We start from the raw sequence: 22879 nt of genomic DNA on the forward strand, positions 1-22879 counted from the left end.
TTTTTGAGAGGAACACCACAATGTCAGGAAGGACAGAACGGCTTCCAGATCAAGGGAGGAAAATTGTAATTAACGTTGGAGTATTTTGTACAATGAATAATTGTGTCTTTATTGGGGACTCTTTAAAAAGACGTATGTGTGTTTTTAAGGAAATTAATGCAACACATACAAGGTTTAAGAAGCCTGCCTTATTACATACATGGAGGCGTGAGTTTTTTTTTTAAAGTATATTTTGCTGAACATAATGGACACAGTACTTTTGTTGATGGTGGAATATAAGGAATATTATTCATCTTTTAATTTTAATTTTAGATGTGAAAGGATTATATTTCAGAAATAGTGTTATCTGTGAATTAGGAACCCATTTTCCAAAATGAGTAACATCATTTGGCCCATTAATACCCAAATATTTCCTAATAGAAACTGAAACACTGAATGATGAATATTATATATGGACTGTAAATGAAGCTAAATGCATTTACAAATGGATTACACCCAAGTAGTTGATTGCCCACATCAACTGTGCACGAACTACGTTTGCTAAAAATAAATTACCCAATACAAACTAACTGTATGTCAAGGAAAAAATATATGGGTTGTTCTTTCACGTCCACCTCATACAATAAATGTACACAGGAGTTTTTAGATATTTGTTAGCTTGAAAAACGCCCATGTGGAGGAATCTTGGGAGGCTTGATTTAGTCAGTGCATTAAGAAACACCACTTCACTATATATCCTGTTGACGTATCTCAGATCCACTAACCAGAATCCTCCATTTCTCTGTACATCACAGAAAGCCCTACTATTTCTGTAACGGCATTACTTAATCCACCTCTTACTGCTCTGACAATGTTATAAAACCTAAATGCAGACCCATCTCCTGAGAATTCATTAAACCCACCAATACAGTCATACTACTTACGGGGACACCAGCAGGTCCGACTTCTCCCAAGTCTCCCTGAAAATGAAAGAATAGGCACAGATGAGATCCTCAACATGATGCAATAAGAAACCTTAATTAGCAGACATCAGCATCTGAAACTCCTAAGAATACAAGATCATGCATTAATACGCCCGCTAAACTTCCAGAAGCTTGGACCAACTGACTCTCTATGACTGGCGCAGTCCACTGTCTGTATTCCTACATTGTTTCTACAGCATTACAGAGCATCCCCAGAGCACACCCGGGGTGTGTACATAACATACAGGCATTTCAAGAAAACCTTTAAACTCTTAAAATGACTATAACAATGACGGGAATCTGAAGGAGATGAAACAAAGTCACTTATGGCTATGATAATCAAGGACCCCCTGAAGAGGGTGAAATAAAGTCATTTAAGCCTCTTAGTAAGGGCAGACCTCAAGTACACTCATACATACTCAGCAGATGTCAGGTGTTAATTTTATACAGATAGGGCCAATTCAGAAACGCTTTTCTTGATCTGCCCTTGGACGCACCGGAGAAATATCACGAGTGTATGTGCACATTCAGAAAGCAAATCTGTGCATGCAAAATGTATATTATGTTTTTAAATTACGTTGCGCACAAGGATCTTCCTCGGTGAATGTTGAGCCACAGTTAGAGCTAGGAGTCACGGCAGAAGCAGATCTAAGTGCATCCCTCATTTGTATAGAGATGTACTGAAAAATACACACAGCATCAATGTTCTTACTATGTGCCAGTCATGACAGAGCATAGATCTCTGTCAGGTGAAGATGCATTTCAGGCAGGTAACAAAGTTCTCTGTCTCACTGCAGACCTTACTCTACCATTCATGAGCAGCATGAGCTATACCTGTACACACCTAATGTAGAGTAAGGAATGCTATGCTATGCACTGACAGGCAGAGACCCTTCCCTTTTCAATGCATCCACAGGGTAGTGTGGGCGCAGAGGCCTACTCACATTGGTTGATCCCTCCAGCATGTGTGTCTTATGGGGAGATAACATAACAGAGCAGTAGGCTCATGCACATTACTCTGTTATGCACTGACAGGCCGAAAAAACATCAGTGCGGCTCCAGCGCTCAGATTCTGCTCTACACTCCTCCCCTAAAAGTACCTTTGTTAATCAGAACCAATGGCCAAATCATTCAGCTACATATCTGCTTGGGGCACTTTGCCCATAACAAACGTGAAGCCATATTTCTGCGAATCACCTGAAAATACCCCAGTATGCCAAGGCAAACACGTGATGACGTAGACAGCTAATCAGAGGCTGCATTGCAAGTATGATGATCTGAAGGTTTCCGAGTTTGGTACTCACCTTGTCTCCCTTTGGACCAGCAAGCCCTGGAGAACCAGCCCGGCCCTGAGGAAAGGAAAGAGGTTACAATTTACAAATAAATAACAGAGAAACTCTAAGCAAGTGCACCCAGGCACAACCCACATAAAGCACACACGGACCCAAGTGCACACACATACAGACACAAATATACACACACAAACGGACAGATATGTACACAAGAATAGACACCTGGGCACACGTAAACGTGCACACACACGTGTCGCTTTTTTTGTCGGACTCCCTATTACTAAAACAACCCCAACTCTTAGACATACTTGGAAAATATCGACTGGCCTCATTTGCTGTAAAAATAGCACACAGCCATATAAAACACGAACAAACAGAATCAAACACACCTTCGATATAAATCAAGATAAGCCAACATGAACACACAAACAAAATCAATCTACATTTTACAACCATCGGACTTAAGTGGCAGACATTTATTCCAGAGTCACATGGCAAATAAACCTCTCTGGATCCACAGTCAATGCCCTCCAATTCTTCCTGGCCAGCGGTGCCAGACCTCTCTGAAAACCCTTTCTGTGGGCACCTAGAGGAGAGATAAACACTCCACTGGCCATATTCCCGATTCTCGATAATAATGTGAGACAAGGCGCATAATAGGATTAACACTGAGTCGCAAAGGGTCTGTGCCTTGCACTCTCACAATGGTGAGCTCTCGGCAAGCCTTGTTTTGTCAGGGACAAGCAAGTTGGGACAGGCAGCGCACGTCCCATGAGCTACAATTCTGCGCTGAAATCCATAACAACTGTCAGGAAACGTCCAGCCTTACTGGAAATCCGTGTCTGAGCACGAACAAAGCAGGGCTGGGGGCTAGCGAGGAGAAATCGGAGAGGCTTAAGCTACATATTTCCATGACCCTAAGAAAGACCATAAATACATATTAACAGAGGTGCCACGGGCCTCTGACTTCAAGGACTCCCCAGTAATTGCCATGTTCTGCAGATAAGATTATTTCCACACCAGCCGCGCAGCGGGCGCCATTGGATTGGATGTCGAGGCAGCTCTGACTGGGGCCGACGCATTTTGTGGTGTTTGCCCTCTCTCATGTGCTCAGGGTCAAAATGAAATTTCTATATTTAATTTGGAAAAAGTTGAAGATGAAGGACAAGCATCAACTCGAACTGCTTGATAATTAGACCACAAATCTGAAAACTGTAACAAAAAGGAGAAGCCGTATGCAACTCAAGGCCCTGGGTTTGAAGGATGTTTTTATGCATTTCTAATACAGTATACTTACCGGAATACCGGGCAGGCCCAGACCAGGCTCCCCCTTGCGGCCGGATGGCAATAGCTGTTGACTTGCTACCCCCGGGGACAGGGGTGAACAGGAAGTACAAGATTCACCCTGAAAGAAAGCACAACAATGACGTTCCTATGCATGTATGATGTGTAAGTGAACAGAATAGAAAGGGGTTGTACTAATGTTATACTTAACTACTTGGAAGGCCAACTTGTGAGTCAATTTGACACGAGTCATTCTGTCATCGAGGTCACACCACAGGGAGGTCACTGTCAGGAAGTGACTCCATCAAGCAGAGCACATTATTTGTAATGTATTGTATCACCAGAGGAGGCACTTTTTGAATATGATGACACTTTATGTCCAATGTCATTTACTAGCAGTTTTGTCAAGTTCATTTACTAGAAGGTGAGCAATTTGAATAGGGTGTATCTAGGAAAGAATCAGACTGTGTGCGCCTATTGGGGTCAACATTGCGGATCAGTCCAGGCGTAAGCTTGCAAGGCATCACAATTGCAATCTCTCCATCTGTAACCCTATTGTGTGTTATTCTTGTAGCTTCCCTATATGTGTGATCCTACCATGCATCACTATTGTAGAGCCACTCCAGGTATGGGCCTGAAGAGAAAGGGAACTGCAAAGCCAATCCATGAGCGGCTGCTTTCAGTGTCACTATAGCTGAGTCATTCATTCTATGAGCCTATTAGGAGTCACTGCTGCAGTCACTAAATGTGTGGGTCTATCAGTAGTCACTTTTGCAGAATCATCTTACATGTGAGCCTATATTAAGTCCATGTTAGCCTACCATGTTTCCACTAGGAATTGCTCCATAGAGGACGCAATCAGATGAAGTCATTTTAAAATGGCTTCCACGTCACACAACACAATCATTTTCAGGGAGGTGCTACTGATAGGGGGACTCAATCCTGTTTGTTATTTAGAGATTGATTAGAGAAGCCTCCTTACCTTCTCGCCTTTAACTCCATCGAAACCTGGTGATCCCTGCAAATAAAACAAAAATGTGAAAGAATTAAAAAATAAACTTTTATTATGGGTTGTCAGAGCACTGCAGAGGTTTAACTCATGCCCTTGCCAAATCTTGCACCTGCCTTTGTCCAGTCAAAGGAAGCATGAAAGTTCGACACTTGAGTCTTCAACTCTCAGTCAGACAGAGAACTGAACTGAATCTGAGAAGTGGTTGAAAAATGGAAGATATGACAATCATGTTACATTGATTCTGTACAACTATGGACAAAACTGACTGAGAGAAATGCCGGTCAGAGAAGATGAGAAAAGAACCAGGGAAGGACATTAGTGAAAAGGTTTGGGCAAGAATTTATGATAGCACATGTGCAGTGATCCGTAAGGGAGGAAAACACCATACAAGCTGCCTGTGCATTTGTAATACTTCTCGTGAGTGGTTAGACATAGCGCCTGTCAGAGGATACGAAGGATGAAGGAGAGCTGTACAAGGGACTGAAGTTTCTTGGGGCTTGGATTCTTCTTTCTGCAGTTTACATTTTTGCATTGGTTCCTCGCCGGCTTGTGGGTTTTAGGTGATTGTAAAGAAATGGCTCCCTGTTGCAGTTACCCCCCACTTTTTGCCTGATACTGATGCTGACTTGACTGAGAAGTGTGCTGGGACCCTGCTAACCAGGCCCCAGCACCAGTGTTCTTTCACCTAAAATGTACCATTGTCTCCACAATTGGCACAACCCTGGCACCCAGGTAAGTCCCTTGTAACTGGTACCCCTGGTACCAAGGGCCCTGATGCCAGGGAAGGTCTCTAAGGGCTACAGCATGTCTTATGCCACCCTAGGGACCCCTCACTCGGCACAGACACACTGCTTGCCAGCTTGTGTGTGCTGGTGGGGAGAAAATGACTAAGTCGACATGGCACTCCCCTCAGGGTGCCATGCCAACCTCACACTGCCTGTGGCATAGGTAAGTCACCCCTCTAGCAGGCCTTACAGCCCTAAGGCAGGGTGCATTATACCACAGGTGAGGGCATATGTGCATGAGCACTTTGCCCCTACAGTGTCTAAGCAAAACCTTAGACATTGTAAGTGCAGGGTAGCCATAAGAGTATATGGTCTGGGAGTCTGTCAAAAACGAACTCCACAGCTCCATAATGGCTACACTGAATACTGGGAAGTTTAGAATCAAACTTCTCAGAATAATAAACCCACACTGATGCCAGTGTTGGATTTATTAAAAAATGCACACAGAGGGCATCTTAGAGATGCCCCCTGTATTTTACCCAGTTGTTCAGTGCAGGACTGACTGGTCTCTGCCAGCCTGCTGCTGAGAGACGAGTTTCTGACCCCATGTGGTGAGAGCCTTTGTGCTCTCTGAGGACAGAAACAAAGCCTGCTCTGGGTGGAGGTGCTTCACACCTCCCCCCTGCAGGAACTGTAACACCTAGCAGTGAGCTTCAAAGGCTCAAGCTTCGTGTTACAATGCCCCAGGGCACTCCAGCTAGTGGAGATGCCCGCCCCCTGGACACAGCCCCCACTTTTGGCGGCAAGTCCAGGAGAGATAATGAGAAAAACAAGGAGGAGTCACTGGCCAGTCAGGACAGCCCCTAAGGTGTCCTGAGCTGAGGTGACTTCGACTTTTAGAAATCCTCCATCTTGCAGATGGAGGATTCCCCCAATAGGGATAGGAATGTGACCCCCTCCCCTTGGGAGGAGGCACAAAGAGGGTGTACCCACCGTCAGGGCTAGTAGCCATTGGCTACTAACCCCCCAGACCTAAACACGCCCTTAAATTTAGTATTTAAGGGCTCCCCTGAACCTAAGAATTTAGATTCCTGCAACTTACCGAAGAAGAAGACTGCTGAGCTGAAAACCCCTGCAGAAGAAGAAAGAAGACACCAACTGCTTTGGCCCCAGTCCTACCGGCCTGTCTCCTGCCTTCTAAAGAAACCTGCCCCAGCGACGCTTTCTCCAGGCCCAGCGACCTCTGAATCCTCAGAGGACTGCCCTGCTTCAAGAGGAACAAGAAACTCCTGAGGACAGCGGCCCTGTTCCAAAAAGACTGCAACTTTGTTTCAGAGGAGCAGATTTAAAGACCCCTGCAATCCCCGCAAGAAGCGTGAGACTTGCAACACTGCACCCGGCGACCCCGACTCGACTGATGGAGAACCAACACCTCAGGGAGGACCCTCCGGCGACTCCGAGACTGTGAGTAACCAAAGTTGTCCCCCCTGAGCCCCCACAGCGACACCTGCAGAGGGAATCTCCAGGCTCCCCCTGACCGCGACTGCCTGACTCTAAAAATCCAGACGGCTGGAAAAGACCCTGCACCCGCAGCCCCCAGCACCTGAAGGATCGGAACTCCAGAGCAGGAGTGACCCCCAGGAGGCCCTCTCCCTTGCCCAGGTGGTGGCTACCCCGAGGAGCCCCCCCCTTGCCTGCCTGCACCACTGAAGAGACCCCTTGGTCTCCCATTGACTCCCATTGGAAACCCGACGCTTGTTTGCACACTGCACCCGGCCACCCCGCGCTGCTGAGGGTGTACTTTCTGTGTGGACTTGTGTCCCCCCCGGTGCCCTACAAAACCCCCCTGGTCTGCCCTCCGAAGACGCGGGTACTTACCTGCTGGCAGACCGGAACCGGGGCACCCCCTTCTCTCCATTGAAGCCTATGTGTTTTGGGCACCTCTTTGACCTCTGCACCTGACCGGCCCTGAGCTGCTGGTGTGGTAACTTTGGGGTTGCTCTGAACCCCCAACGGTGGGCTACCTTGGACCCAAAACTGAACCCTGTAGGTGGGTTACTTACCTGCAAAAACTAACAATACTTTACCTCCCCCAGGAACTGTGAAAATTGCACTGTGTCCACTTTTAAAACAGCTATTTGTGTTTTATGTGAAAAGTATATATGCTACTGTAATTATTCAAAGTTCCTAAAGTACTTACCTGCAATACCTTTCAAATGAGATATTACATGTAGAATTTGAACCTGTGGTTCTTAAAATAAACTAAGAAAATATATTTTTCTATAACAAAACCTATTGGCTGGAATTGTCTCTGAGTGTGTGTTCCTCATTTATTGCCTGTGTGTATGTACAACAAATGCTTAACACTACTCCTTTGATAAGCCTACTGCTCGACCACACTACCACAAAATAGAGCATTAGTATTATCTCTTTTTGCCACTATCTTACCTCTAAGGGGAACCCTTGGACTCTGTGCATACTATTCCTTACTTTGAAATAGTGCATGCAGAGCCAACTTCCTACAGTGATGGTGTGTGTTGGGCATAAAAAAAGACAGTTAAATATAAAAGAACAGGAATTCTGCTTCAAGCTAAAGCTGAACACATAGCATAGACTGAGATATTGTGATAGCAAAATGCAGAACAGATCTTCATGCCAGGGTTTCTCATAGGCACACAGACGAGAACATTAACATACCTTTATATTTTTTAAGTTTCACAAAATCCTCTCACACTTACCACAAGACAACCTGGCGCTAAGGAGGCAGTTTGAAATTGATTCATTTATTTTGCACTCCGAAGTGAACACATCTACACATTGTGGCTTTTAAAAAGGTTTGGTCACGATTCTTTTTTAAGCTGCATATTAAAATCTCTTAGAAAGGCACATGGTTGGCACTACTTGCCTTCTTGGCAATTGCTTCCCCAGAAATGCTTATATTGTCAATGTGGTGAAGTAATGGTTCCAAAGGCACCTGACTGCAACAGACAGACTTCAAGAAACTGTCCTCGACAAGACAAAGATAAACCAGGATCTACTTACCGGCTCACCCTTTGGACCTGGTTTTCCATCTGAACCCTAAGATAGAAAAAAGAGGAAAAGTTGGGAGAAGGAAGGGTACTTCAATGCATCATAGAAGTGAAATTCAACAAAGGTTCCAGGACAGATTCAAATTGTTCTCAAAGGCTGATTATAATTTAGGGGTGTCTCCAAAATGTTGCCAGTTTGCCTAATGTAACACCAGTGATATACCCAGGCTGGCAGATAAGAGTTTAAGTGAAGTAGCTCCTTCATTTTTTGTTAGGTTTAATAACTGCATCTTTTTTAACAAGCTGCAGCCTCGTGCCTGGAGTTATAAAAGGAATTTTAAAAAATGCACTGGTCCATCACTGATGTCCAAGGTGGTGGAATGCTGCTTTCATTATGTGTATGACATCTGTCAAGGAATTCTGTAGCTCAAAAGCACAAATGGTAAGAACAGAAAATGTGGTGGAGAAAACTCTTCTCTAGCAAATGACTACTCTGCTTGGATAATCTAGTGAAGAAGTAGATCAAGTGGTACAAAATCAATACACCTCGAGATAGTTTAGACTGTTTTATGCTAGACATATATAGCTTAACAAAGTATGGCATAGCAGAGCACATTCTGTCAACCCTTGTAAAGAAGTCATAAGCCCGATTTATATGTTGTTGGGAAGGGGACTGTCAACATAGTGGTCCGCCTGCCCAATCTGTATGTGGTGGACATTTAGGCGGTCATTCTGACCGCGGCGGTCGCGCCCGCCAAGCGGTTCCCGCCGAAAGACCGCACCGCGGTCAAAAGACCGCGGCGGTCATTCCGGCTTTCCCGCTGGGCCGGCGGGCGACCGCCAGAAGACCGCCGGCCGGCCCAGCGGGACAACCCCTTCAACAATGAAGCCGGCTCGGAATGGAGCCGGCGGTGTTGAAGGGGTGCGACGGGTGCAGTGGCACCCGTCGCGATTTTCACTGTCTGCTAAGCAGACAGTGAAAATCTTTGTGGGGCCCTGTTAGGGGGCCCCTGCACTGGCCATGCCAGTGGCATGGGCAGTGCAGGGGCCCCCAGGGGCCCCACGGCACCCGTTCCCGCCATCCTGGTTTCGGCGGTGGACACCGCCAGAAACAGGCTGGCGGGAAGGCGGTCGGAATCCCCATGGCGGTGCTGCAAGCAGAGCCGCCATGGCGGGTTCCCTGGGCCAGCGGGAAACCGGCGGGAAACTGCCGGCTTCCCTTTTCCGACCGCGGCTTTACCGCCGCGGTCAGAATCGCCCAGGAAGCACCGCCAGCCCGTTGGCGGTGCTACCGCTGCACTCCGCCATGGCGGTCATGGACCGCCAAGGTCAGAATGACCCCCTTAGTTTGGCCATGGTGGGACTGCTCTGTCTCTGCCGTGGACAAACTTCTCTGACACCCCCAGGGAGAAAGGGCTGCCAGAGAAATTACTACATGTCCACCTGCCCAATTTAGGTTGTTGGACATGCAGCCATTTTTTTGCATCCCTGTAGCACATAGTAAAAAGAATTGTCAGGAACCGCTGTAGCGGGAGTTCCTACCAATGCTTTTATAAATGACCGAAAGCTTGACGGTCCTTTATAAATCAGGCAGGTGGCCCCTCCAGCATGGGTGCGGAGTAATTTGCTCCATCCCCATGGCGGAACGGTGCACTGTGCTTTCTAATATAAATCAAGGCATAACTATCAAGGTCAAGGGAGTCAGAAAGATGGGTGTGGTGCAAATGTAAATATTTAACAGAAAAAAATATGACTGCTAAATGTCAGTCTAAACTGGCATGTTAAAGTGAATTTGAGAATAGCAATGAGTGAGTCTGCATTTTATACAGAGAGACCCTCATACAATCTATACCATTTGACGTGGCAAGGTTAATGAGCAACTCAAAAAACCCTTGCACCAACACTTGATAAAAAACAGTCCAGCCAAGTGCAACATTTACCAAACACCCATTTCCTGCTACATCACCGTAAGCTCCTGCCATGCAATTTGCATGGTATATAAACCATCTTCCGTCTGCTCCTCCTACAACATCATGAACTCCTGCCAGACAATACCCTTACACAAAAAATATCTTGCTACACCTCCTGCTACATCACCGCCTCAACTGACTACTAACACACAACACCCAGAATGTCAATCTATTCTTTATAAAGCTCCCTGCCACAAGCAAAACCAGCTAGAGCACCTATAATATCCTCAACTGTAATGGGAGAGTTGAGACTTTTACGCATCTTATCTTCCACCCAGGTAGGACCAACATTATCCAAAAACTCAGCAATTTCACCTGAATCAAAATGAATGCAGGTGGAATATATCTTCTCACAGTATTGTTTAAATACTGCTAAAATGTCTGACCAGGACGTCACATTCACACCTGCATGGGACATTTCTAACACACAGACACATAGGAACACACACACAAATGTTTATGATAAATGTGTTGTATAGGAAATTCATACCAAATCTTATACATCATATTACCTCCCTCATAAACACCCACTTTGATGCATCAAACGCTTCTTCAGCGTTTAATAAAACACGCTGCCGGAAGGTCATGCTCTACCATATGTAAAATAGCGATTAAGGTTCATAGACTAAAAGCTGTGGATCATTGTGGTAGAAATCCTGTTTGCTCAGGAAGCACCAGTAGCTCCATTAAAGGTTTCAACCTCTATTGCAATATCTTGGCCAAAATCTTATTGTCAGTATTCAAGAGTGAGAGCGGCCTATATGAGGAGCACAAATGGGAATCTCGACCTGGCTTCTGAAGAACAGTAATTATTGCGTCCATCACATATGGACTTGGTCTCCCCGTAACTATAGCTGTGTTAAATATATCCAGTAACTCGGATTCCAGAATATCAACCTATGCTATATAATTCCTTGCCACTAGCCAAACCACCTACAGCACCCTTAATATTCCTAATTGTAATGCGAGAGTTGAGAAATTTGCCCATTTCATCTTCCACCTAGGTTGGACCAACATTATCTAAAAACTCAGCTATTTCAGCCGAATCAAAATTAATGAGGGTGGAATATAACTTTTCACAGTATTGTTTAAATACTGATAAAATGTCTAACGAGCATGTCACATTCGCATTTGCACAGGAGGCACACACATACACACACACCCAAACGTGCGCACATAAGAAGCAGTTGCAGAAAAAAAAAGAGAGCTAATCTACTAATTCTACACGCCATAGCACCTGTGGACCAAATGTACATCTGGCTTCTAAACAACACTCATTCCCCTCTGTAGGGGCCCCTACTACAACTGCTAGGTATGCAGAATGTACCAGCTTTTTCACCAGCCACTCTTCATAGTCTAAAATGATTTAACAGACAAATTAGGTGTACCAGTGCCTTTACACCTGTGGCATTTGGTCACTTCCTACCTTTGTACGTTCATCCTTGTTTCCACAATACAAAACTCCAAACTTTCTGGTGCTTAGACCATGGTTTCTTTCAACATCTTTTTCAGTTCTGGCCCTTCTCCTATTGTTTACCTCTAGGTCTTGTCTATCCCATCGTTCCCTTCAATCACAAGGCTTTCTCTTTTACCTAAATAGGCTCAATTACTTTTTCCTCACCTCGATTGTAGTTCACCTTTCTTTTAACTCCCCAATACACCTTATACAGTCCTCCTTCTTCCTGTGTCTTTCTTTGCTCCATATTCCTATCTAACCTGATTCCTTGCCCTGCAAGGAGAGAAATTTGTTCCTCTCAAAATGCACCCGCTATCAAGTGGGAACCATTACTGGAAGGTGCTGCACCCTTTGGTCCAAGCCTATCCAAGAAATCCCTCATAAGTAGTACAGAACCGCAATACGACCATGTCTTTTCTCCACAGGATTGTGTCTTCATATTATCCAAACCTACCAGCTTGCCTGGTTCGCCGATGCCTGGAGGTCCAGGCTCCCCTTTGGGTCCAGGTTTACCTGGAAGACCAATTGCATTTGCAATTCCTGTGGGCAGGGTTGGACAAACCTCACAGGCGTCTCCCTGTGAAAAGAGAATGAATAAAAAGGCTGAACTTAATATGAAGTGTTGAATTCTGTTCAGTGTCAATGCATGCTCAAACAATGTCAGGAAGTGTAAAGCATAGACCAGTACAAAGTCATTAAACACAGATAACCGAAGATATTAAAGTGGAACAGATGGGGAGTAAATGAAAGCAAATTATGCAGACTTGGGAGTCAGAGACAACCATTATATACGGATAAGAATTTCTCCTGATAACAAGATTAAGCCAGTTTTAACAACACCTCAGTTAAGCTGAAATGCTTAAAACAAAATTTCTTCGCTTAATTAAATTAGTGTTCCGTGCAAAGCATTATATAGAGTAAATGCATATTACAAAAATATAGCTTCACAAGAATTATATTATATTATATTACCAGTATATTTACCATACATAAATATATTGGTGGCCCTAGTCACCAAATATGCTAGAACTGGATTTAGAATAGTAAATTAGCAAATTTTCTTTCAGTACATAAACATAAACAACAGTGATACTGGTAGTTGCTGTACATAAACTTACAGACACATTATTGTTAAATCACAGTAATAAACCTCCTTGGTACCTACACTCAAATACAGTTCCAGCAGTAATGATGGGACTACCAATACAAGTGACAAATATCCACAACCCAGGTAAAACAAAAACATACCATTATAATATCAGAGTATTCTTCTTGGTGCAATAAATTGGGTGAACAATGGGATGAGTAATAACGGCATACTTACTAGCACATTCATCACAATGCAGTAAAGCTTTGAACCATGATTCGTGCTTATGTGGTATTATTGTCATCCAATATATTACCACCACCCTTTTGGCTAACAATAATATCATAGCTAAAAATTATTGAATTTTCTTAAGCACCCCCATATTTATGTCCCAAATGGCTTTGGATCAAGAGTATTTTTAATCTTTCCACTTATTTGTTTCAAACACTTATGCCGGAACTCCAACACCACCTGACATAACCAAGAGATATGCAGGAAACCCACATTATTTGCATTACTTTTTGTACATACAACCCCTCAAGAGAATATTTCGCTAAATGTTATTGTATGCAGCAAACACAATGGATGCACCTAAAGTGCATCAGTTTATGCCTATAATTAAATGGTATTTCTTTAAAATAAGCACTACATTTCCAACAACCAACAGACAGTGATTATTCCAATATACTCTCCAAAGCTCGCTTAGCTGTATATTCTTGTGATGGTCCATTGTTCAACATCTTAGCATATTTAAAAGAGATGGCCTGCCTCGTGTCCTTTCATTAAATAACTGTAGTGACCAGCGGCACCTTCAAAGGTGGAAGGGTGAAATCAGAACATATTGTGTTAGCCGCCAAATGTATTCTACGAAAAAGCATGACTGCCAAAGGTGGCTCACCTCCCTTAGTCTTATATTTCTGTACTTCCATAAACATACCTTTAAGCAAGGAATCACCCACCACCATAATGCCCAAGTCTATTAATATGTTTCTGGAAGATCTTTCAAGGGTGGGTGGTAAAAGAGGATCACTGGCTATGGTCAACAAAAAAGAATAAGGCATTTTGGCACCAATTCTTTTGGCCAATTCCCACTGTGCACATCTAGTCATCCCCACCATGTCTACATCCCCCGTTGAAAAGTAGGTGTCCTACACACCTTCAATGCCGAGTGAGGCTAAACCATCCTACATTCAAGCCTCACATGCATAAGAAAGGACCTCTAGTCTAACCAGTAATTAGCATAATGTGCCTGGGCTACATGGTAATATAAAACAAAGCCTGGGATTGCCCTACCTCTTTTCATCATCGGCTGCTTTAGCACATTTTCACTGCACTCGCAGATGTTTACTTCCCCATATCAGTTTCACAATACTTATTTAAGGCATCTAAAACACTTAGCAGGTATATGGAGAGGGATATTTGCAAACAGATATGAAAACCTCAGAATCCCAATCATTTTGATGAAGATATTCTCCACAGCAGTAAGATAGGTAAAACTATCAAAAGGACAACTACGTCTTTAAGAAAGTTCGGGCTCTTCTAAAGTTCTTTCTGAGCATTTCTACTGCATTGCAAGGTATATACCCTTAAATGGCTCACTTCAGTACCACACCATTGAGGGGGTATTTACCGCAAATACATCCATACTGTTTGTAAGTGGGAATATCTCCAGCATATTTCAATTAACCAACTAACCAGGCTAACTGCCAAATTGTATTATTTCTCTAATTATGGGGATTATATTGAGTTCCAGTTTCTAAATAGAAAGTATGATATCATCAGCATATAGAGTTATCAACAACAATTTGCTCATTACATAGAAACCTCGATGTGAGTGTCTATCATGCAGCAGGCATGCCAAGCTAAGCAAAAGCTGTGGCAAATATCAACAGTGATAATAGATACCCGAGACGAGTACCTCTACTAATGCTAATAGCATTTTAGAAAAGAATATTAATCTTCACATGAGCCACAGGTCCCGTATATAGTAAATTTAGTGTCTAAGAAATTCATACCAAGTCCCATACATCACTTTACCTCCTTCATAAACGGCCACTCTAATTCATCAAATGCTTTTTCAGTGTTGAATAAAACAGATGGTCTAAGGATATAGGGCCTGATTACAACTTTGGAGGAGGTGTTAATCCGTCCCAAATTTGACGGATATACCACCAGCCGTGTTAAGAGTTCCATAGGATATAATGGACTCGTATTACGGCTGGTGGTATATCCGTCACTTTACCGTCACTTTTGGGACAGATTAACACCTCCTCCAAAGTTGTAATCAGGCCCATAAAGTTCTACCCTTTTATGTAAAATAGCCATTAAGGTTCATAGATTAAAAACTGTGGACCGTTATGGTATAAATCCTGCTTGCTCAGGAAGCACCAGTAGCTCCATTAAAGACTGCAACCTCTGTGCCAATATCTTGGCCACAATCTTATTGTCAGTGTTAGTCCTGGTATCTTTAGGGTGGTCTTGCCCCAGACTTTTTGCCTTTACCTCCTGTTTTGTTGCTGTATCTTTTTGCTGGCCTTAGGACACTAATCACTTTACCACTGCAAACCCATGCTAAGGTGCATGTGTTTCTCCCATAACACATGGTGACATTGGTGTATCCACAAATGGCATTTTTAATTTACCCGTAAGTCCCTTGTAAAGTGGTGTTCCATATACCCAGGGCCTGTAAATTGATTGCTACTGGTGGGCCTGCAGCACTGGTTGTGCCACCCACTTTAGTAGTCCTGTAAACATGCCTCAGGCCTGCCAATGCAGAGCCTGTGGGTGCTGTCTCACTGCCGCCTTGACTTGGCATTTAATGCCTCTTGCCAAACCTTATACACCCCCAGAGCAGGCCCTAGGTAGTTCATGGAGCAGGGTGCTGTGTAAGCGAAAGAAAGGACGTTTACTTTTAAGTTTTTCATGTCCTGGCAATGAAAATCTCCCAAAGTCGTTTTTCATTAATGTGAGGCCTGCCCCTCTAACAGGCGAGCATTGGGGATTCCTTATAATACTCTTCAGCTGTAATTCCTGATCTGAAAGGGTGGCTGCATCATGTTTGGTACCTTTGGAATGATAATGATAAATTGTCTTTACTGGTAAAGTCAGATTTATTATTACTATTTTAGAAATGCGACTTTTAGAAAGTCTGCATTTCTCTGCACTGCCTACCCTGTGTGCCTACAGCCTATCTCCAATACACGTCTGGCTTGGGCTAGGTGACAGTTACACTTGTGCTTTCCCTTCAGACACCCACAACACAGGATACTCAGCTGCATCTGCACTCATGTGTGTACTGATGGGTCTTCCTGGGGAAGAGGTTGGGAAGGGCTCCCACTTACATCTCAAAAGGTAGTGATCAGAGCCCTCACAAAGGGGCTGATTACCCTCTACTGGTAGACTGGGGCTGGGGCCAACCTGAAAGGGGGACCTGTGTACCTCACAGGAATTCTTTGTAGTCAACCCCCCCCCCATTTCAAAGAAACTTTTGAGTACAATAACTCGGTCTCTGACCCACTAAAGTCAGTACATTTCTGGACTTAAGGAAACAATGCTGGAGTAAAGACTGCTGCATGCCAGGATTGCCACTCCAACAGGACTGACTGTTCCTAGGAACTGCTGCCTGCGGATCTCTGCCCGGTGGTCCAGGACTCTTCCACCAACCCTAGAGTGACTTAGAGCAGCCTTCTCTTTACTTTGTTGCCCGTTTTCCTCATTCACCCTAAGCAGCATTGCTGGACTTCACAGCCGTTATCTGCTATCACCCTGAGTGGCTATACCAAGCTTTGCGGCTGCTTTGGTCAATCACCCTGAGCGGGCTTGCTGGACTTTGTCGCCATTATCTGCAATCACCCTGAGCAGCCCCACTAAGCTTTGCCACCTGTAGTCTGAAAATCCCTTGAGCGGCTCCACCAACCTTTGGATCAACCTGGCTCACTCACATCAAGGGATCTGAAACGTCCCTCCAAGTGCCTTCTGTAAAATGGTTTCTTTTGCAAGAGGATTTGAGCATGTTTCAGAGAGAATGATTCAAATTAATTTTAGAACATGTAGTCCAAGGTTTACTTGTTGAAAATCACTACATTGAGGCCTGTCAATGGTTTCTTTGCTCCTTGTTCACTGTGCTAGACAACTGTCCAAGAGACGTCTATTGGCCTATATTTGTTTGCATGCCTGAGTGTGAGGAGGAATCCATTAGATAACAGATGGTGTCCCACAAAACACCCAAAAAACACATAGCCACTATCTTGGCTTAGAATGTGTCACTCTAGACAGGAGACATGCATCTGGATGTTCATCTGCATTGGTACTTATCTACTGTCTTCTAGTAAGGCAAACATGGTGGTTCGCCTAAGAACAATGCGATTTATTGCTTGAATTTCTGGCTTGGAAATAATCAAACTGACCTCTTAATTCCGTCTTTCACACCTGATCAATTTCTGCATTTGGAATGTGGTCAGTTAGGGTTTAGCAGAGTAAAAGAATTGTGTAAATCAGCACCTCTTCTGTCGGCCAAACCTGCAGTTCCATCATCTCATTTAAACATGTGGTAAGAATTTGGTTTGCAATAGCAGAGCCTCAGCAGCCTTTGCTGCTCTGGTCAATACCCCTGTATTACATTTTTGCCTGTTGTACTTCCTTCCTTGTCCATTAAAGTGCATCAGTTTCTTTAAAAAATGCACTGTCATTGTGGCGTTAAAGTAAAAATACTATTTGTGGGCTGCTGAGGGACATGTGAAAATGATCCCTCGCTAACCAAGTAGTTTAGACACCTGTCCAACAAATTCAAAATGACCCCTACCTCTCCCGAGTTTGTTTAAAGGAATTATTAAAAGGGAAGTAATTCGAAATATAATAAATGGCTAGTGTTAAGCATATTGTAAACACATCAGGTGCAAAACAATCATTAGTGTAGTTGGTACAATGGAGCCCACTGCATCCCAGTTATGGCTACATGTATGAGAAACAAGCAAGCCCTATTTTGTTGCTTGCATTAGGGCCAATAGGTCCTAAACTGAAAAAAGGATGGTTACAACAGTATTTGCTGCTCTAGTACCTGCAGTAAGCACTATAATCATAAAGCAAATGAGAAATTAGATGGATGACCACTACTTTGGGTGTATTTTATTTCTCTTTTATGTAATTCAGACTTTTCCTAATGCTGAGGAAAAGATATGATAAACCAACATTATAGCCCTTATTTTAACATCTGCAGTAAAAAACCGTCTTGAACCGCAACGACGGCCACCAAAAGATCATTGCTGTGGCTACCAACCGTCCCCAATATTATGACCACAGCCGGATTTCCGCCACCCTGTGGCCATGCTGGCGGACGGCGATAAGGTGGTGCCGCTGCCACCAGCAGCACCACGCCAGAAAACCGCCGCCAGCCGTATTATAACCAATAATATGGCCTGGCGGTGTTCTGCTGGCGGGCGCTACTGGCAGTAGCAGCGCCCCGTCCTGTATCCTGCTGGAGGACACCCTGGATCCAGGTAAGTTGGGTCTCCGACAGGGGAGGGGGAGGGATGTTGTGTGTGTGTGTGAATGTTTGTGTGTGCGTGAATACGGGTGTGTGATGCATGTTGAATGCGTGTGCATGTATGGAGGTGTGAGTGAGTTTATGTTGTGTTATGTGAATGCGTGCCTGCGTGAATGTTTGCAAGTGTGTACGGATGTGTGTGTGAATGGATGTATGCATGCGTGTAAGCATGTGGGAATGGGTGTGTGAATCCATGTGTGTGTGTATGAAGGGGGGTGTGAATGTAGGGGGTGGGGGAGGTTTAGAGTGGTAGGAGGGTGGGGAAGGTAACTGGCGGGGAAGGGGAGGAGACCTCTATCAGTGACAGGGAAGGAATTCCCTGTCACTGATATGGCCTACCGCCATGGTTTTCGTGGAGTTACGAACGCCACGAAAACCATGGTGCTAGGCGGGGTCATAATCCCGCAGGTGGAACAATGGCGGCCACCGGGCTGTGGCGGTCGGAGTGGTAAATTGGCGGCTTGGCTCAAGCCAACCCGCCAATGTCATAATATGGCAGTAAGTCCTGCCAACCTGTTGGCAGGAGTTACCGCCACATTAACGCCGACCGCCGAGGTCGTAATGACCCCCTATGTCTGCTGGATAGAATCAAAGGGACTCTTTGGCAATATATTTCAGTCAGCTATGGCTTAGGCTGCACTGCCACCACAAATGGGATCCAGAGATCACCAACACTGAAAAATCATCCACCGAATCTATAAAGGACATTTGTGAATAGTGGTACTCACCAGAACAATGAAAGTATGGTGTTGGATTGAGAACTGGTAACCTTTTATTTATTAGAAATGTAGAACAAAACATTTCTCCTTATACAACACTGACGACAGACAGCCACATTTGAGCCAAAGGAGAGATAAGGTGTCAGTGGGATGCAAGAAACAGTAACAGAAATAGGTGCTAGATCGAGTTAACAAGAAGCAAGAAGTTACAACAGCTGACAGGAGAAGTTAAGATGACATCATCAAACACAAAAAAAGGACCCAACAGTAGAGACAGCAAGGCTACAAGATGCAGCAACATTTTCAGCACAGCCATACAGGATGGGAGTTGCAATGAGTAAAACTAAAAAGGGGGAAGAAAGGGATGAAGTGGCTGCTGAAGAGGATTCAGCAAAAGAGAGGAGGTTTTGAGAATCTTAACACAGAAAAAAACGAGCCAACAATTAGCAGAATGGGCAGCCAAAAGGGAATATAGGGAGGTCTCCACAGAGGAAAGAGATAGCAACAGAAGAAACAAGGTGTCCAAGATTTAAAACGCTACTGTGGGGAAGAGGAGCAAATCGGATTTAGGAAACCTGAGTGAAGTGAGAGAGAGACGATGAGATAAGAAAACAAAGAAGATAATCAATTCTTTCTTGAACTAGATTAGATGGAGTCATGGCTAGTGATGAACCAAAACGAGTGAATGTTTTTTGTGCTCCCACTGCTTATGATCACGGGGAGAGTGACCCAGAAGATGACTAATTGGTCACTGGCATGCTTTGACCAGGACAAAGAACATCAAAGCAACGACTATCATTGTAGGCTTCAAGGAAGAGAGATACAATGGGACGGTCTTAGAATTTGTCAGAAGAAAGGTCTTACAAGAAATGACAAAAGATTCTGTTGTCACCCAACTCGGCACGAGAGATGATACACAAAAGGTACTATTAGTACATGTCTAAAAATCAATTGTTTTGTGATCTTGCAAACGTAGAGGCCCTGTTGAGGTCAGTGCTGGTGTCTCAGGAGTAGATAGGAAGACATTAAGGGTAGAAAAGTTTTATAGGCTGATCACGAGCAGATATGGGGTTAAGGAAGTGAAGTAAATAACACTGAACTGTTATTTTTGGGAGCATTTAACCAACTCTGCCATACCACAGACCATGGCATAAGATCTGCTTAATAGATGGAAAGGTGTGTTTAGATGTTAGTAACCCTCATGATCACTCCTTCAAAAGTGTACACCGGTTAGAGACATGAGCATGCCAACATGGGGTAAATATTAGTAATATTTATGCTTGAATGTCCTCCCTAGAAATGGAAAAACATCCTATTTTATTGCACTCCGTGTACCTGTTTATTTGACTAAGATAATAGAGAGAAAATGTAAAAAAACATGTTACCTTTTCTCCCTTTGAGCCAGAAAATCCTGGTTTTCCCTAAAAAAGAAAAATATTCCACCAAGGGTCAGTGTTGCAAGTCAACAATCAGAAAAATCTGGATCATAAACTGATCAGATGCTGGGAATGTAATGGAATTATATTAAGTACTTACAGGTTTCCCAGTAGGACCCTCATGTCCAGGTGGCCCTGGAACACCCTGGGAAGGAAGCGCAGATTCAAGTTAATAAACAAGAAGAGAGCAGAAAGGAAAATACCTGTGCTTGATATGGGGAAGAAGCAGTATACAGCAGTATACACTACTGTTTTGTCATTGATACGATGCTCAAAACCAAATCTCGCAAACCCTTGCTCGAAGAGAACTTGGCAGATTCTTTCAGTGACAGGGTAGCACTTCAGATGCATAGATAGGGGAGGGAATATGCCCTACTATCATACTTACCATTCTGTATATCATGCAAGAGTGGACAGATCTTGATTCATCCTGTACTGAAGACTAACGCCCATGTCACAGACACTGGCATATCCTGTTGCAGAGCCACCTGCAAATTATAGGGCTTCATTCAGAAGTGGGTGGCAAGAAGATAACCACCAAAACTGACAAATGTGCCATCCACCTACCTCTCACTTGCACTGCTTTATTTAGGGGCTGATGGTATACAGTTTTCACAGAAAACCTTTTGCTTAGACTCAAAGCCAATGGATAGAGGAACCACCAAATTTAGGACTGCTCATCTGATGACATGTACACTGACATATTTTCTGTCTGGGACCATAATGTAAATTATAGCGGCCCTGTCGAAAAAATCCTGCAAGCTACCTGATGTAGTAGGAGTAAGCTCCTAGTATTTAGGAGTCATTCATTCTGTGATTACTAAAGATGCCCTCCCCCACTTTCAGGGTGCATCTGTGGGTCACAGAGGTTCCAATGGAACCACTTTATCACCATGAAGTTGGGTACAGCTTCAGGGGAAATAGCCTATCAGTCAGACAGCATTCATTACATTTGGCAGGTCAGATGCACTGCAAATGAAATTCTTAGTGCTGATCAAAGAGCTCAACAGATTTAAAACATGACAATAAAGATTTAATGTAATTAATTGAATTTCTTAGTTGCAATTAAACAACATGAGAAGTCTGTTGAGTTCCAAAAAATGCACTTCCAAAAATTAAAATATCATACGTTTATTACGAGCAGCTGAGTGCCCTGCCTGAAGGAGGGCGGCATCAACTCTCTTGTCCCAGTATTCCGGACCAAGAATCCTCACAGTACAGGTGGCGCATGTCACAATCAAATACAAACACAAAATCTAAAGAAGACTAAACCAAAATGTAAAAGTCCCCTGCATTACTCGCACCAAGAATTGTATGTTCATCCTTGCTCTGGATGTAATATGTCTTATTTTTGCAGTGCTCTTTGCAATGCATATGAGATTGAAGCCAAAAAAGCCAAATGACCTATGAAACAATGAAGAAAACACCAAGACAAACAACCCTAAACCCTTACCCACCACACAGCTGGCAAAGGGTAACTTGAATAACAAATGGACACTGACTCCAGTGCCACCGTGACCACCACACAGAGATCAAAGGATCTCCAGGACAAAGCATTAACCACTAGGGCTCAAGCCCTCTGCACTCAACACCACCAGTGAGAAGCTCAAATAGTGCTTCCTGACCAACGCATAGGCAAAGCTGACTCACATCCCCTCTTCTCTCAGCTTCACATAATAGTATGATTTCATGATAAAATGAATGAACCGCATTATTCCACTAAAAACATACCCAGTGTACAGTCACACAGGATTCAAAAGGTCTTGGGACAAAGAATGGGGTGCATTGATCCCTTAATGCATAAACCTCCATGCCACTACTGTATTTACCTGCACTGCACAGAGGCAAAGGCTCTCTAGAGAAATTACTTGTGCACATTGAACCAAGCCTCTGCTGATGTCCTTTCAGCAGAAAAACTAAAGGCTAGTGAGAACAGTAAAAGTATCACAGTATCATACAGTAGACCCCTCTCTAAAAAGGGAGAGAACTTTATTCATAGGTGGCCACTTACATCTTTTCCTGGAGGGCCAGGTGGTCCGCCTGGGCTGCCCTGAAAAGAAAATGAAAAAAGTTTCTGTTTTTTAAAAAGCCCTTAACCAGTAATGATATTCATTCAAATCATTCAATCCTCTTTGTTTCAGCGAATCGCCATAAAAGAGCAGATAAAATCAATAAAATTCACTAAAACAGTAAAAAGGCATTTCTAAAAATACATTCATTCATTAAAAGCAATCGATTATCACTCAGAAAGCACAAGTAAAATTAAACAAAATACAAAGATACTCCCCCCACCATGAAATACAGAACAAGCTAGAAGATGGGGCAATTTTTAAGCACTTGAGACTCCAGCTTCATAAGGTACAAA

General features: G+C 43.7%; 1 protein-coding gene across 4 annotated transcripts in view; it reads right to left on the minus strand.

Moving 5' to 3' along the window:
* The window catches only part of COL16A1 (collagen type XVI alpha 1 chain), a 717464-nt gene that overhangs the window by 282129 nt on the left and 412456 nt on the right, over positions 1-22879 (minus strand). For all 4 annotated transcript variants that reach the window (XM_069223294.1, XM_069223295.1, XM_069223297.1 and 1 more), the window contains 9 exons: positions 22526-22564; positions 20615-20659; positions 20464-20499; positions 12185-12307; positions 8318-8353; positions 4521-4556; positions 3552-3659; positions 2267-2311; positions 924-959 (listed from right to left, as the gene is read on the minus strand). In XM_069223294.1, the coding sequence (XP_069079395.1) occupies positions 924-959; positions 2267-2311; positions 3552-3659; positions 4521-4556; positions 8318-8353; positions 12185-12307; positions 20464-20499; positions 20615-20659; positions 22526-22564 (504 nt within the window). The remainder of the gene's footprint in view (positions 1-923; positions 960-2266; positions 2312-3551; positions 3660-4520; positions 4557-8317; positions 8354-12184; positions 12308-20463; positions 20500-20614; positions 20660-22525; positions 22565-22879) is intronic.

The sequence above is a fragment of the Pleurodeles waltl genome, chromosome 3_1 (assembly GCF_031143425.1).
Source record: "Pleurodeles waltl isolate 20211129_DDA chromosome 3_1, aPleWal1.hap1.20221129, whole genome shotgun sequence".
In the NCBI taxonomy this organism is placed as follows: Eukaryota; Metazoa; Chordata; class Amphibia; order Caudata; family Salamandridae; genus Pleurodeles; species Pleurodeles waltl.